This window comes from Mytilus edulis, chromosome 2 (genome assembly GCF_963676685.1).
Source record: "Mytilus edulis chromosome 2, xbMytEdul2.2, whole genome shotgun sequence".
Classification (NCBI taxonomy): Eukaryota; Metazoa; Mollusca; class Bivalvia; order Mytilida; family Mytilidae; genus Mytilus; species Mytilus edulis.
The window spans coordinates 52,550,378-52,565,774 of NC_092345.1; the positions used below are offsets into that span (position 1 = coordinate 52,550,378).

The 15,397-nt window shown below is 31.9% G+C and overlaps 1 protein-coding gene across 1 annotated transcript; it reads left to right on the forward strand.

Moving 5' to 3' along the window:
* The first annotated feature begins 1,617 nt into the window (after positions 1–1,617).
* Positions 1,618–14,990, forward strand: LOC139510907 (uncharacterized). The gene is made up of 8 exons (XM_071297455.1): positions 1,618–1,762; positions 2,232–2,351; positions 2,840–3,019; positions 5,751–5,866; positions 6,705–6,858; positions 9,427–9,435; positions 11,153–11,308; positions 12,905–14,990. Exons 1-8 carry the CDS (start codon positions 1,618–1,620, stop codon positions 13,897–13,899), a joined length of 1,875 nt encoding a protein of 624 aa, XP_071153556.1. The 3' UTR covers positions 13,900–14,990.
* The last annotated feature ends 407 nt before the right edge of the window (positions 14,991–15,397 follow it).

Below are 15,397 nucleotides of genomic sequence, written 5' to 3' on the forward strand. Positions count from 1 at the left end.
GACACATCATTACACAAACAAATATTAAGCTTATGCTCTCAATCTGAACATTAAAAGCACGTCGTATTCATAATTTCGGGGGTTAGAACCAATAAAAGTTTTTAACACATGACATGGGCAAAATCTCTTTGTTCTTACTGTACTATAATCTGGATAATGCACAGCAAAGGTGTGCATTAACTACCTCAGATATACTGCACAGTTCAAATCTATTTTTACCTTTAGGGGCGGTTCCTAGATGTTGACAGGGGCGTTATTCTATCAAATTAAAAAAATATATCACCGAGTGTAGCGAGACTAAAACAATATTGACGATTTTAAGGCAAAACACGATACTTTGTTCAATCCTAGGGTGAACGACATGTTCGTCCCCACCCCCGAATCCGACTTCTGCCTTGAAATTGCGACAAAATTTAACTTTGTACAAACATCGTAGTTTCAAAATAGGAAAAAAGAAAGGTTTCTCATTCCTTTTTTTTCATCTTAGCTTGAACATAAAATTTTTATTATATTTTGCGTACAACATAAATCTTAAATCAGTGTTTTAAAGTCAGAAAGAGAGTTAAAACAATGTTTGGTCATTTCCGCCAAAAAAGAAATGTATCTAAGAATATCCGAATAAAAGAAATCTGATTCGGATTAGTTTTAGACTCAATGGAATTTAATATAACGACTTTTTCAATATCTATTCCCCATATTTTTGGATCGAATTTAAAGGGGTCATATTTAAGTTTGTTTTAAAACAAGGAGATTAGCTGGAGATCAATCAGACTTCATTTAGATGGACGTGTCTTAAAAATTAATACAGTAGATACAAAGAAATTTGGGGGAGGGGGAGGAAAAGATTGGAAAGAGAAACGTATTTTCTGTTTATTCAACATTTAAAATTTAGGTAATATAACATCTTCCTCGGTTTATCTTTCTCTATAAAGCACATCATTGATGGAAAGATATTCAAAAGCAATTAATCTAAACTCAATAACCCTTTCATTTATGATTTTTTTTCATACAACGATTTGAAGGTACTCAAATTGTCAAAGTCTTAATCGTCACTTATTAAATAAAAAAAATGGGAATAGATTAAACAGAAACATTAAGAAAAAATCTACCATTAAATCGCAATTTTACAAAAAGTCTAAACCCCAAAAAAGTTGTCAATTTAAAACTCACCAATGAAAGTCGTATTTCCCCCTTTCTTAGGATCCGTGGATTGCGGAAAATCGTCCACATCTAAAACGTTCACGTAAATTAATGACGTCATGTGTTAAAACAGTTATTGGCCAATCAAATCGGTATATAGAATTTAATCTGCACGCGCTCAGGATGACCCTTTAACCCGAACTCCTACGTCGTTCGGGTTAATAAGGGTCACCTGAGCTGTGCAGATTAAATTCTATATACCGACTTGCTTGGTCAATAACTATAACATATGCAAGGCGATAAATATTATAACTATTATGAACATATTTCATTTTGCATTGATATATTAAAAAGCCTGTTTTGCATCCATAAATACAAGTATACCACTTTGTTTAAAATCACAACTCCTTCTTACTTAAAAATTAAAAACATGTTAAAGGGTAGATAATAGTCGTTCGATTAGGTTATTATATTGATATGTTGATTCCTATTTGCTTTGTCCACAGAACAACTGAAACAGTAGTGGCAAGCCTATCAGGAGGTACAGGGAACTACTACTATTACTTATGTATGGCAATAACCCAGATAACATCACATTCATTTTATTACTACATCCAAGCAGGTATGTATGTATAAACGCCCTTCATTTCCCAATACCACTGAATTGTTTTGATGATTTTTAAATATTTTTTAAGAAAATTTAGTATGATTATCAATATATGGTTGAAATAATTGTGTCTAAACCATGCAAATTTTAATATATTTGTCAACAATTTTATCGACTGTATCCTGCATTTAAACACTTCTCATGCTCTACTTACAATTAAAATATTTTTGAGTCATTGGCGATTTTTGTTTGTAGCACATTTCCATCGTATTAAGTAGGTTCTTGCAAGGATTTTGATAAACAAACTGAGTCTGTCTTTCAAAACAAAACTATGTTTGAAAGCAGAACACGATGACTCTCCTTCATATCTCCACTGAGCAAAAAAGCAGATATAAAACCATCTTACTATTTAATATGTATAGGCATTAAGAACCAAATTGCAGGAAAATAATGCACACTAGTTAGATAAAATTATCTTTTACAGATGTAGATACTAATGGAGAAAGGACGATAGCCAAGCTAAGTTCGGAAACACCAGGTGTAAACGACATATGTACAACAACTACAGTGCCAACAGAAATTTTTCAAGTTATGGTTCATAAAGGTATAAAGTATTCATCTTTTCGATTTTCATATTTTCAGCCATCTTTGAGTATGACTTTTGTGCTCAAAATATTCCTTCATTAGATATGATTTAAATCGTGATATTTTACCTCAATTAATTTGTGTAATGCTGATTTTTTTGTTTGACAAGATTTATTTTTATTTTTGACTTATTACTAGTCACTAAATTGATAACACTTAGTGAATTTTGTGCATCAAAAGTTTAAATTGAAAATCCAAATGGGGAATGAATCAAAGAGACAAAAACCCGATCAAAGAGCAATCAACAGCCGAAAACGGGCATCAGCTGGCTCTTAAACAAATGTTTGTAATAGTTTATACGCCATACTTACCGGTATGCCTTGTTTTAAGTATTATATCTCTAAACTAGTTTATATTAACTATATACAACACTAACGATATTCATACAGAAATCTACACTAATTCGTAATTCTAACTTGGAAATCATCCATAATAAACTTCTTTTAGATTATACAAGTAGTGCGGTGCAACAGTGTGCCACTCCTTTCCTTGGTAATTTCAAGTTCACGTTCGAAGATACGTTAGGCGATACAAGTACAGGAAACATTACGGCATGTGATACTCTCAATACAGCCAACATATCATATGCAACAGGAGCATCAAACGAGCTTAAAGTAGCTTTTTCTGGTAAGTATGATTATTCAAATCACTAAAGACATTACCTGTTTCAGCGATTAAACCAAACATGTATTGCTGAATAGCTTTATCAAGTTCTGATATGTTTTTATATTGCTTATTTTTTTAACAAATAAGCCTTTGTTATGAGATCTTTGGTGGATCCTTTCGTTTCTCATTGTTCTTAAAATAAATTGAAAGGCAGTTTAACCGCACGTCAGTTCTTTCCGTTGTACGACCAGCCTCTATTATTTTGACCTCTAGCTAGTTCATACACAAACAAAGCCGATACAATGAACACTATTTCTGTAGGTTCAGCGATATTACTAGTATTTCGGTTTGATAGAACGATCAAATATTAACAAAGTGTTGACAAATAATGGCCAATCTTCAGCTACAAACTCATATTTATGAAATATTATGATGTAAACAATATCACACCTTTAGCGAATCACAATTTAACAAAAAGACTAAGTAAATATTTTTTGGATTCGTTGATGTTACATTGTCTCACAATTGAATCCATTTGACGGAAGTATTTGGTCTTTTCAAGATAGAAATTTAATTTTCAAATTAAAAGAGGAAAGAGGGCGGTCAATTCAACCGTTTTTAACAAAACAGATACATGTATATTTATATTCATACGCTAAAGGTACAGTGAAACAGACAATAAATGAAGTACCTTTTAAAAATATAACTAACGCCAATTCCACAGACATAAGTTTTTATTATATACTTAGTAGTAAATACAGATAAATTGTATGTGTAATACAATCATTGGCAAGCGTGCTGTATCAGCCACCCGTGATGATATCAATATCAGCACGGTTGCAAAAGCTTTATCACACCTTTAATATGTATGACGTCACGTCATCGATTGCAGTCACTGTTGCAAAGGCTTTATCAAATACCTAATCTGTATGACGTCATGTCAAACCTATAATATGTATGACGTCATTTCAAACCTCCTTATCTGTATGACGTCATGTTACATAAAAAAACATCTACATGAGGTATACGTATATAATAAAGTGTATATGATATGGCTTTTTCAATATCACACACCATATCAACCCTCAACCAATATAATCCCTCGAGCAGAGTTCTTGGGATTATATTGGTGTCTCGGATTGATACGGATGCGATATTGAAAAAGCCATATGATATTCTCTATATATCATTTTCTACGTAATTGTAAGTCTAACCTGTCGCCGTGCATGAACGTCAGCAATATCACACTGCCGCAGTTTAAATTTGATTGAGCACTCGTTTAGTCGTTCGGCCACAGGTTGTCATATTTGGGCGTTTTTCAATAAAAACGTATTTTCTTGTCCCAGCCACTTTAAAAAAAATGTGTTTGATCTTTGCAAGTAATTTTTTTGTGCAGTCAGTACATTGAATTAGATTTAACATTTTTAAGCAAAGAAACAGTTTATTTTTAGAGGGATTGATAGATATTGACTCCTGAATGGTCCAAAAACAACCAAAATGGCATGTCCCTAGACCACCTGTTCAACATTCATACTCTAAAATATCGTAAAAAAATGAAGAAATAAATCTTATTTTTACTTTACATAAGTTCTTTAATAATTCAAAAGTATGTTCAGAGACAAAATATTTTAATAAACAGCTTTCAATATAGGATTTTTAATTTCAGAAGGTGTGTCCCTCACAAAATGTCCACTACGAAACGAAGTCATTAAAATTTGCCAATAAACAGTTTTATAAAATCAATGTAATTTTTGTTTGCAAGATATATACACATTAGGGTCTTACAAAAGAAGTGATGCTTTTATAACGGCAATTAAATTGTTGATAAAAAATATTGAGCACATCAAATGGACCAGAGTGATACCGTATTTTTGTTAATGTCCACTACGAAACGGGTCAAATCTCCTTCAGTATCTGGTTTTAAAATTATGAAAAAAATATCAGTGTACAGCTTAATAAATGCTTTGATGAATACAATCAGTCTTGTTACTATTGCAATATAGGGATTGTGGGGGAAAAAAATAAAACATGCGAATATGTCCCCTACGAAACGGTCCCCTACGAAACAAGTACGGGAGAAAAACGTTTCGTAGTGGACACTACCACTACCATGCAGTCTTTTTTAATCTTTTTTTTCAATTATATTCGTGCTAAACAAATAACAAGGGTTAGTTTCATGCAATTTTTATTATGTTTTTATTAACATATAATAGGGTTGATGTCAACTACGAAACTTTTTGTCCACTACGAAACGGTTTTGTCCACTACGAAACGCATCAAAATGTCCACTACGTAACATGAGTTGTACCTTCATATGTGAAGTACTGTCTAATCTTTATTGATAAAAATGATTTTCCAATTCAGAAAAAAATGAGATTTTTCTAGTATTTAAAGTAAACAAACTGGAATGTCTAAAAGAAACATTTAAAATTGCAAAAAATATGTGTGTTTAGAAGAAACTTGTAAATTATGAAAATAATATCATTTTAAAGAATATTTAAGATTGCACTTTTTGTTTACAAACAGGTCTATAATAGAGGTATTCAAAATAACTCTTGAAATTAAATTTTAGACATGTTGATATTCCATTTTATTTAGGTCTGAAAGTTACGCTTTTATTGAAGTTCGCCCATTTATGATTTTCAAATATGTCGATTAGTTTTACTATTGTTATTACATGTATATATAAAACATGCAAATTCAAAAGAATCACGTAATTTATTTTTATTTAATCATTTTCTCCAACATTCAGACAGTAATTATTTTGGATGTGTTGTGAATATAGAATCTGGTTCTACATACTATTCAGCATGGTATAACTTTGATTCAAACCCATCCAATGATTTCCACCCTCGATTTGCATGCGTGGTAAGGTTAAAACAGTTATAAAAATACATAGTCTCTTCATTACACTTCTATGCAATACTTCAACCATCATAACCAGATAGGAAAGTAAAGTTTAACTTTGTTACATTAAAACAATAGAATGAACAGTTGAATTTACACATTGCGCTTAATTATATATCGAAATAATTACATATTCATGATTGAAATCCAATTTTGCGTTAACTTGTGATATCGAGAATTTTGAGGATTTTATTTTCCAGTTTTGTATGATTTATCTCTCATGACGAGATCATCTTAGCGTGTTTCAAATATATGATTTTAAGCAATAAAGGTATTCCAGATTTTGATAAGCTTACGGGTGTTTTGTAATGTACCAATGTTACTCTGCATTAAAAATGAAAAACCACAAAAATTAGCCTGACCTATTTTGCAATGCATTAAAGCAAAAGATACTATGTATGTATGTTAGCCTTGTAATGTTTTTTTTTTATTTTTCATATTTACTCAGGTTTAGTTGTAGTAACGACACGTCAATACTAGCAATTTCGAATAAAAAAACTTCCATCAAGAGTCCGCAGGTTTTTTTTATTTCTTCATTTCAGTGTTGCGATTATCCAAAGAATCAATCTTATAATGAAAATTATTCCATTAGTTTATATAACAAATTAATTCTCGTAGACGTAATTTATGGAAAAAAAAAACTTTAATATTCTTTCTTGCGAAACAAACAAAAAAATCACATTCAACTGATTTTGTTAATTGTATATCATTCTAACATCAATATTCCAGTTACTGTATTCTATTTAATTTTTCTGTTACATATATATATATATATATATATATATATATATATATATAGATAGCACAATATGACAGTACAAACGTAACAGCGTCACAGAGAATTCGTATGTGCCATGAAGGTCAGACAGCTACCTCAAAACCATCAGACTCTACCAAATTGTATCCTGAATCAGCAATTACATCAGGCGGACTTCTCCATCTAACGCCTTATCGTAAGTAATAAGTAATAGATTTTCTTTTATGATTCATATGTGTTTATAGCAATCCATTGACACAACAAAAATACCCACATAAAAATGCTATGTCGGATAATCAGATCAAAACACTGTCTTTGATAATGGTGTAAAATTGTGCTTCAACGATCATGCCAAGGTAAATTTAGTGTATATATATATATATATATATATATATATATATTGGAGTGCTGTATATAATTTCTTGTTGTGTGTTTACAAGTTGTAAAAACTATTTCTAATTGATTTGATTGATCAGCATCCAATGCAAAATATGTAATCCTTATTCTGGACGATAACAGTAACGAATCAATTCACATGAAAAATTCATAGATATGTACCAAACTTCAGTGTTGCCAAACATTTTCTGAATTTCTGAGAAAACTGTCTTTGTGTTTGACTTTAACAGTTACTTTGTCTTGAACCTAACAAGCATATGGCAGTTTGTTATTCTGCCTTTCCATTATGTAGTTTGTACTATCTGAGGAACAGTCTGTAAAAAAAATTGATTTCAAAATGCCATTTTTGTCATTCGATTCGGACTTGTGTTAATACTTCAATTTCTCATGTAGAGAGACTGCATAATGCAATAGTTCTTACATTTTCTGAATTTCAATCATTTTTAAATGGAAAAAATAGACCGATGAGGATATCACTGCCATGCTGGACTTTTTAATTGACAACATATTTGTTGAATTTGGAGGTTTGGTCTTCCAACAGACTATTGGAATCCAAATGGGTACCAATTGCGCTCCTCTACTTGCAGATTTGTTTTTTTATTCATATAAAGCAGAATTTATCCAAGGGCTAGTACAGAAAGGAGAAAAGAAATTAGCCCAGTCTTTTAATTTCTCCTTTCGGTATATTGATCATGTACTGTCTCTAAATAATAATTGATTCAGTGATAACTTACATTTAAAATATCCAAGTGAACTTGAAATTAAAGATACTACCGACACAGATAAATCTGCTTCATATTTAGTCTTTTTTTCTCGAAATGACTACTGATGGTAGGTGGAATACCAAAATTTATGACAAACGCGCTGATTTTAATTTTCCTATAGTCAACTTTCCATTTCTGTGTAACAACATCCCAGCGGCACCAGCATATGAGATATATGTGTCTCAATTAATACGTTACTCTAGAGCTAGCTCAAAGAACGTTGATTTTGTTGAACGAGAAATACTACTTTCTCAAAAGTTGCTAAGACAGGGCTATAAATCAGTAAAAAAAACTCAAGTAATTTTACGGTCGCCATCCTGAGCTGATTGGCCATTATGTCAAAAGTGTGTCAGAAATCATATCTGATATTCTTCCTCAGTCATAATTACGTTCCATCATTACCGAACTGAACAAAGAAATAACACGATGGGTGCCGTATACGGTGCAGGAAATGCTTACCCTTCCGGGGCACCTGATTTCACTACCGGTTATTAGTGGAGTTCGTGTTGTTTCTTAATTATTATATATAACTGTTGACGTAAATGTCCTTTGGTTTTGTCAGTCTTTGTTTACTCCTTGGTTTTGATTGTTATTGTCTTTAAGATCAAGACAAGAAAGTTTGATTGGATTATTTTAATAATGAAAATTAAAGTCAAATGGTGACATGAATAAAGGCAACATTAGTATACTGCTGTTCGAAATTCATAAATCGATTGAGAAAAAAAACAAATCAGGGTTACAAACTAAAACTGAGGGAAACACATAAATATAAGAGGAGAAATACGACACAACAGAAACACAACATTAAAATGTACATCTTTATAATGTATTTTCTTATAGTATTTATAGCAACGACAATTTTTAATCAAATACAAAAAAAAATCTTTTTAAAAAAAACTATTAAATCCATTTCATTCATATTTTGTAACCATAAATCTAACTACTGTTTTTCATATATTGAAATGTAGCCTGGACCTAAAATCAAAGCGATTTTACGTGCTTTATATTCAGTTATTGACTTGATAAACGTCATGATCTTGTGTGGTTTTGTACAAAGGTTTTCCCTTTTTTTAAATCATGTAGTTATATTTCAGAAAAAATTAATTATTTTTCCGATTTACAGTTACTTTTCAATGAGTCAGAGTTTTTACCAAAATCTGTGACATATAAAAATAAGAGGTTGATTACCTTGACACAGCTCTTGAACAAAGACCAAATGAGACTTGAGACAGGTGCATACAGACTGTGGTGGTGTTAACATTTATAGCGGGTGGAAAACCCTCCTTTAACTAGGACAATGGTGAAGTTCACTTACTGAACCATGACCTGAGCCACCCATCAATTGAACATTCAAAAGTATTTTTTTTCTTCATATTTCATACTTAATATATAATATATATATAATACATAAAATATATGTAGGCACTCAATACATACCATATTTGTATAAAATATATCCAAGGTCAACAAATGTGTCTTTACCTATTACCCTTAGATCTTGAAGTTTAGTTTTGCTGATACTATATAAGCTATATTTATGCTCATATGTATTTTTAAAATATTGCAAGTAATAATCATAATTCTTTTTTCTCTCTCTTTTGCAGTGACATGTGGTAAGTAATCTATAGAAGAAAACTATTATGAAGTAGCCATCTGACATGAACTACGTGTACTAGTAGTTGATGTCGAGCAGCGACGGTGTGTTTAGTAGAAGTCGGTGCGTGTAAACATGGTACGCTAGGCTTTACATCTGCAAATCGGAAGATCTCCGTTCGAGAGTGGTCTTTTTGTAGCCAACTCAAATAAAAAAACAAAATGGAACACTCCTAGTTTTGATATAGAGCTAGCTTGAAATTAAATTCCTAGCAAAGAAATAGGCTTGTATTGGTATTATAATTTCATTGAAAAAGTATAATATTCTCATTCAAATGAAGAAAAACACAAATTCTAGATTTTGTGTAACAACTTCAGGTACTAGTAACTAGATAACAAATATGCAAACAACAAATGTCAATCGTTTATACAAATATGATTCAGAACGATAATAACCGTTTAAAACGCTACATGCAGATGGAGTGTTGCATAGCTATGTGTGACACGGGTTTAATGGTTGGTTGGGTCGAAGCATAGAAAAATACGATGAAGTCAAGCAGGGAAATGGTTTTAATATTACGTTCTTATGGAATTCTAAATTGCATAGATAGTACCACTAACTTTTCAATCAAGCTAGACGTAACTAGTTGCCCTTTTTCGCAAACATTTCTCCACAGTTTTCAAGTCAAAGATTTAAGACTTGGATGCAACTTTCTGGATAAATTTCATTCCGTGGACCAGATTTCGAATATATTTTATAGAAATTATCTCATGAGATCTCTGTCCGCAATGGTGTCATGTTACGGTAGAATATTTCTCTGTATGCATTTCTAAAATTAAAAATTCTTCGTAACCTGGAATATGAAAATCAAATGGTAAAGGAATCCAAAAAAAGAATGTATACGTATGCTGTATGAGTAATACAAGAACGTCCCAATACAAATTTACAACTGATACGAATACATTTGCCATCTAATAAATGTTGTTGCCTTAAAATGTTAACTATATTACAATCTAGAAACAGAAGCAGAAGATAACAAGGAGACAGTCTTAACTGCAACTCGAAGAAACATACTAAATACCATGGCAAGAAATATAACAACAAAAATAAAATATTACTCTACAAATATTACACACCAAAATTTAAAGTGGATATTGGGTTCTCCAAGAGAATAATAAGATCCTGCATATCTATCTATATCCGTTGACACTTTCGAAGTAATGACCAACTTGCCTTTCTGAACCCCCTGCTCTATAACAGCCTTGTAAGCAGCAAGTATTTTTCGTGAAAATCGCGATAAAATATAGAAGCTCTGATGGAGATATGTACTCCATTTGAAAGAGCTGCAAGAATGTTGCAAAACAGAAATTGAAATTTCGTGATTAATCGTGATTAAAGGCTGAAACATATATGCTGTCCAAGTTAATACCCCGAATAGTCGGTTTTAGTCAAATATGAAGATGAAATAACTGTGGATGCAATATCCTTTAGAAGCAATCAACATACAGTAGTTAATAAAGGAATAAATATTTAGTGAAATGAAATTGCCCCTATAGTGGTACGTGAAGGTACAAAATAATCCTAGCTACTTTTAATTCTTCTTGAGAAAATACTGTATATGGACACTAGACACTTTAAAGAGATACATATAGAAAAGTGAGCACAGTGAAAACAGGGTAAAATATGTATTCGAACTGTTTATTATTATACTATCACATTTTTCTTTGTTTTTCAAGTTCCCACTACTGATTCTAGTGACTCATCTAATACTGGAGTCATCATTGCTATTGTGGTTATACTGTTACTGCTTATAATTGCTGTTGTAGCAGGAATCTTGTTCTATAAGTTTTATTATAAACCAAAACAAGATGAAAAGAAGAGACTCATTGAAGGTAAATTAATTAAACTAAGATTATGAAATGAAAATTTTCCTCTTTTCATGTTTTCTTTTTCCGAATCCGTCCGCCAGTTATATAGTTCTGTAAAATTAGTACCTTTTAACGTTTTTTGATAGCATATCTCATGTGGAAATCAAATGGGGAAATCAAAGAAACAAACTTACATTTCGAACGAAAATTATCAAGAAGATTATCGGTTTTTAACGTACAAATATAATAATAAATTAAAAACCAATTCTTCAGAGAACAATTGAAGGTCTTTCCACCTCGATAATAAGAATGAAATTTAAAAAAACGATGTTAGAAAATGTCACTCCTTGTTGATGTAATTTGATGCTTCAAATTGATATAAAAAAATAAGATTAATAGGTATATGCAGAAGACTTAATTGTTTTATTATGAACAGAAAATAATTTTTAGCAGAGGTCAAAATCTAGAACGTCAAATTGACCTTTGACTTTGACCTCAATTTCAAGGTCATAGGTCAGTGATCTCAAATCAAAAGACCCCAAGTCATTCATCTGTATAGTTGTGGAGTAATACTGATTTCAAATACATAAGGGGAGAAAACCCCCATAAGGGTTAACCAAAACACTTCCACTGAAATAGGTTGAAGTTGCGCCTTTTTGTAAACAGTAATTTGACAAACAAATCATATCATTAACTGTAACAGTTTCTTTTGAATAACGATAACAAGCAAAATTCAAAAATTTATAACATGACATTGACCTTCGACTTTGATCTTAATGTCAGGGTCATAGGTCAGTGAACTCAAAACGGAAGACCGGAGGTCAATCACTTGTGTGGTTGTGGAGAAATACTGATTTGAAATACATAAGGGGAGAAAACTCCAATAAGGGTTAACAAAAACACTTTGACTGAAATAGGTTGAAGTGCCTTATTGTAAACAGTTATTTGGCAAACACATCATATCATTTACTGTCACAGTTTCTGTAGAATAACGATAACAAGCAAAATTTAAAATTTAGAACATGACCTTGACCTTTGAGCTTGACCTCAATTTCCTTCAAATTGACCAAGGACTTCATATCAAAGGACTGTAGGCCTCTACGACTTATAACGTATGAATTTATCCAACAAATCGCCTATCTTAAATTTTCAAAGGGAAATAACCCCCACAAGATGTCTTCTGATTACTCAAGTCAAAATAAACCAAATCATTCTCAAGAGTAGACGAACAATTTGGTAAAAACAGTTTGCTAAAATCTTTTAGAGATATAGCGATAACAAGAAAAAGGGGACGCCGGGAGATAACTCCTGTAAGAAAAAGTGTTCGGTCACACAGGGTGAGTTTTGTAACCCCCATTACTGTACAACATCATTAGCCTAAAAATCCATTCGATATGTTGTAAGACAAAAAAGCATCTCAGACGGCAGAAGAAGAAGAAAAAAATAATCAGAAGAAAAACAAAAGGTCTTTCCACGAAAAGTGGAAAGACCTAAATGTTACCGCCGACACTATGTAAAGCGTTTTTGCTCATCGTACATCTTTCGTAGTTTGATATCTATTATTCTTGCCTATCTCTGTAATCAAATTTGATATTTATATAAATTTAAAATTTCTTTCAGAGCAAAAAAAACCTAGGAGCCATATTGGAATGATGAGGAAAGCAGTGGATTCTGGCATTGGTGGAGGAATTCATAAAGAGAAAGAGAAGATCGATATGATAAATATGGTAGACATAGATGATGATGATGGGATAGAGGGTAGCATAACTGGTATAAATCCCGATAAATTCCGGGAACATAACAATAATATGAAGCTTAGTGCAAGTTTTATTGGCACTTCCACCCCTGCAACGCCCAGTGGTGTCGATGCAGATTTTTCAGATCCTAATTCCGTACCAGAAAATGGTAACTCGAAAGAAAAACCAAAGCTAACTTCTGGATTCTCGGCAAATATGCAAGGAACAACTTCGAATGAAACGCCAAGAACAGCTGCGGATTTGAACGGTCATATCCCAAATGGGCATTTATCAGGAGAAATGGCGAAACAACCAGTTAACAAAGGGAATGAGCAAAACGGACAAATTCCAAATGGAAATACACCAGGAGATAAGACAAATCAAGCCGTCAATGCTGGACAGCCAACAGCAGTGACGAATGCAGTCGTGCATAATAGTACAAGTGGAATCCGGAGAGAAAAATCTATCATGAAGCCTGCGACTAAAGACGGTGAAGCGTTGAATGACAAGCCTGTTTTTAATGTACCTACGGAGAAAAAGACGACAATTGCTACAATTAACCCATACACAGAGGAAAAGCCCACAATTCCTCAACCAACAGAGGACGATAAGCGGGAAGATAAATTAAGAAAATCTGTATCTTTTGCGCCTGATAAACCCGCCATAACTTCAAATTCGTCCTCAAATTCAAACAATGCTCCACCTGGCATTTTAAACATATCAAAGGAAAAAACAAGTTTACCTGGTGCCATTCAAGACGTTCCTGATACCCTTATTACGCTTCCACGTGAACGGTCTAACCTTCTTGGTCCTAGGGATACAACATTACCGGAAATAGACTTAAAGAAAAACACAGCACCAGATATGTCAAACTTTTAAAAGTGTATAAATGATCATGAGGATACAATACATTTACATTTAATTTATGTTTGTATGATTATAACCATGTCTCTTGTCATTTGACGTATAAATCAGCTTGGATTTTAAATATTTTGGCCGCGAGCATCACTGAAGAGACATGTATTGTCGAAATGCGCATCTGATGCAGGAAAATTGGTACCGTTAATGGTATTATACAATATTTATAATTTCCAGACTTTTTTAATTATTCAAATTTGTCAAGTAGAAAACTTTTTTTTTGTAATATAAGGTAAAAAATATTGTTAAGGCATCAAGTCTTAGTTGTGAATTTTTTTTTTAACAAAAAGTGAACTTCTGATACCAACCTACTCTTTCTTGTTACGAAAAGATGAAATTAAATTCAAAAACGTCCTAGTTTTGGTAAAAACAAATAAAACGGAAAGCAATACTGTGTCAATAAATCTCATATTCAAGCTTTTTGAATACACTGCTTTAAAAAAGTGTAACTATGCCTTTTAACAACCAAGTACAGCATACTTGCCAATTGAGTTTGAAACGATCAACAACATGCGAAGATCAATGGCAGAAGATAAAACAATATCACTTCAATTATTTAGATATATTAAATTTTAATGGCAAGACATATGATTCCTTTCGATTTTATTCAAACATGTTGCTGTATAAGTTTATTTTTATATGTACCAATGATTAAAATGCGAAAAGATAAAAGGATTCGTGAATCTTAAAATCACAATTATGTGTTTTGCAATAGTTCACGATTTCCGACAATAAGACGGAAACACTTCATTCTGAACCCTCTCATAGACCGGATAAGCATACACATACATCAAGAGTGGTTCGAAAGGAACTGTGGCCAACAAAACCTTAAAATAAAAACGTATCATTCTAATCAATAATTTTTATATTCACAGACTTGAACAAGAAAAGGGAATTGTTAATAATAGTATGCATACTGTATTTTGAAACTTGTTAAATCTTACTAAATACTGCAGAGCATATTATTTATGTGTATAATTTTCTAATGTAATTTTTAAAAAACTATGTTCGTGGTTTTGAATTTTCTAAAAAATATATTCGATATAAATTAATCATGACTTATTTTTTCAATCTATGAGTGTGACTGTCCTTCTGGTATCTTTCGTCCCTCTTTTATAAATTTCTTTAAAGTATTATGGTGTGTTATGCTTTCTATGTCTCTAAAATACTGAACATGTAATGCATATAAGTCAAACTGTGTACCTTTTTACCGAGGATAACCTAGAGTCAACATGCTACAGGAACTCTCAAATGAATATTGCGACATGATAACTCGAACATAAAATTTATTTTATTACAAAATAGAACATACAAAAACAGATTAGTTTGAAAGAAGATATTTGTCTCACATGATAATTATGAACGTAAACTGGAATATAAAAAAATGAAATGAAAAAAGACAACAACAAAAGAATAAATGCGTTTGAAAAGGTGAATAAAAAGTGGTCTTACAACAAAA

Excerpts from the sequence above, each read along its gene's own strand:
- LOC139510907 (XM_071297455.1), top strand. The coding sequence starts at position 1,618 with ATGTTGATTCCTATTTGCTTTGTCCACAGAACAACTGAAACAGTAGTG. Across the intron at positions 1,763-2,231 it reads TTATTACTACATCCAAGCAG|ATGTAGATACTAATGGAGAA; the intron begins GTATGTATGTAT and ends TATCTTTTACAG. Across the intron at positions 11,309-12,904 it reads AAAGAAGAGACTCATTGAAG|AGCAAAAAAAACCTAGGAGC; the intron begins GTAAATTAATTA and ends AATTTCTTTCAG.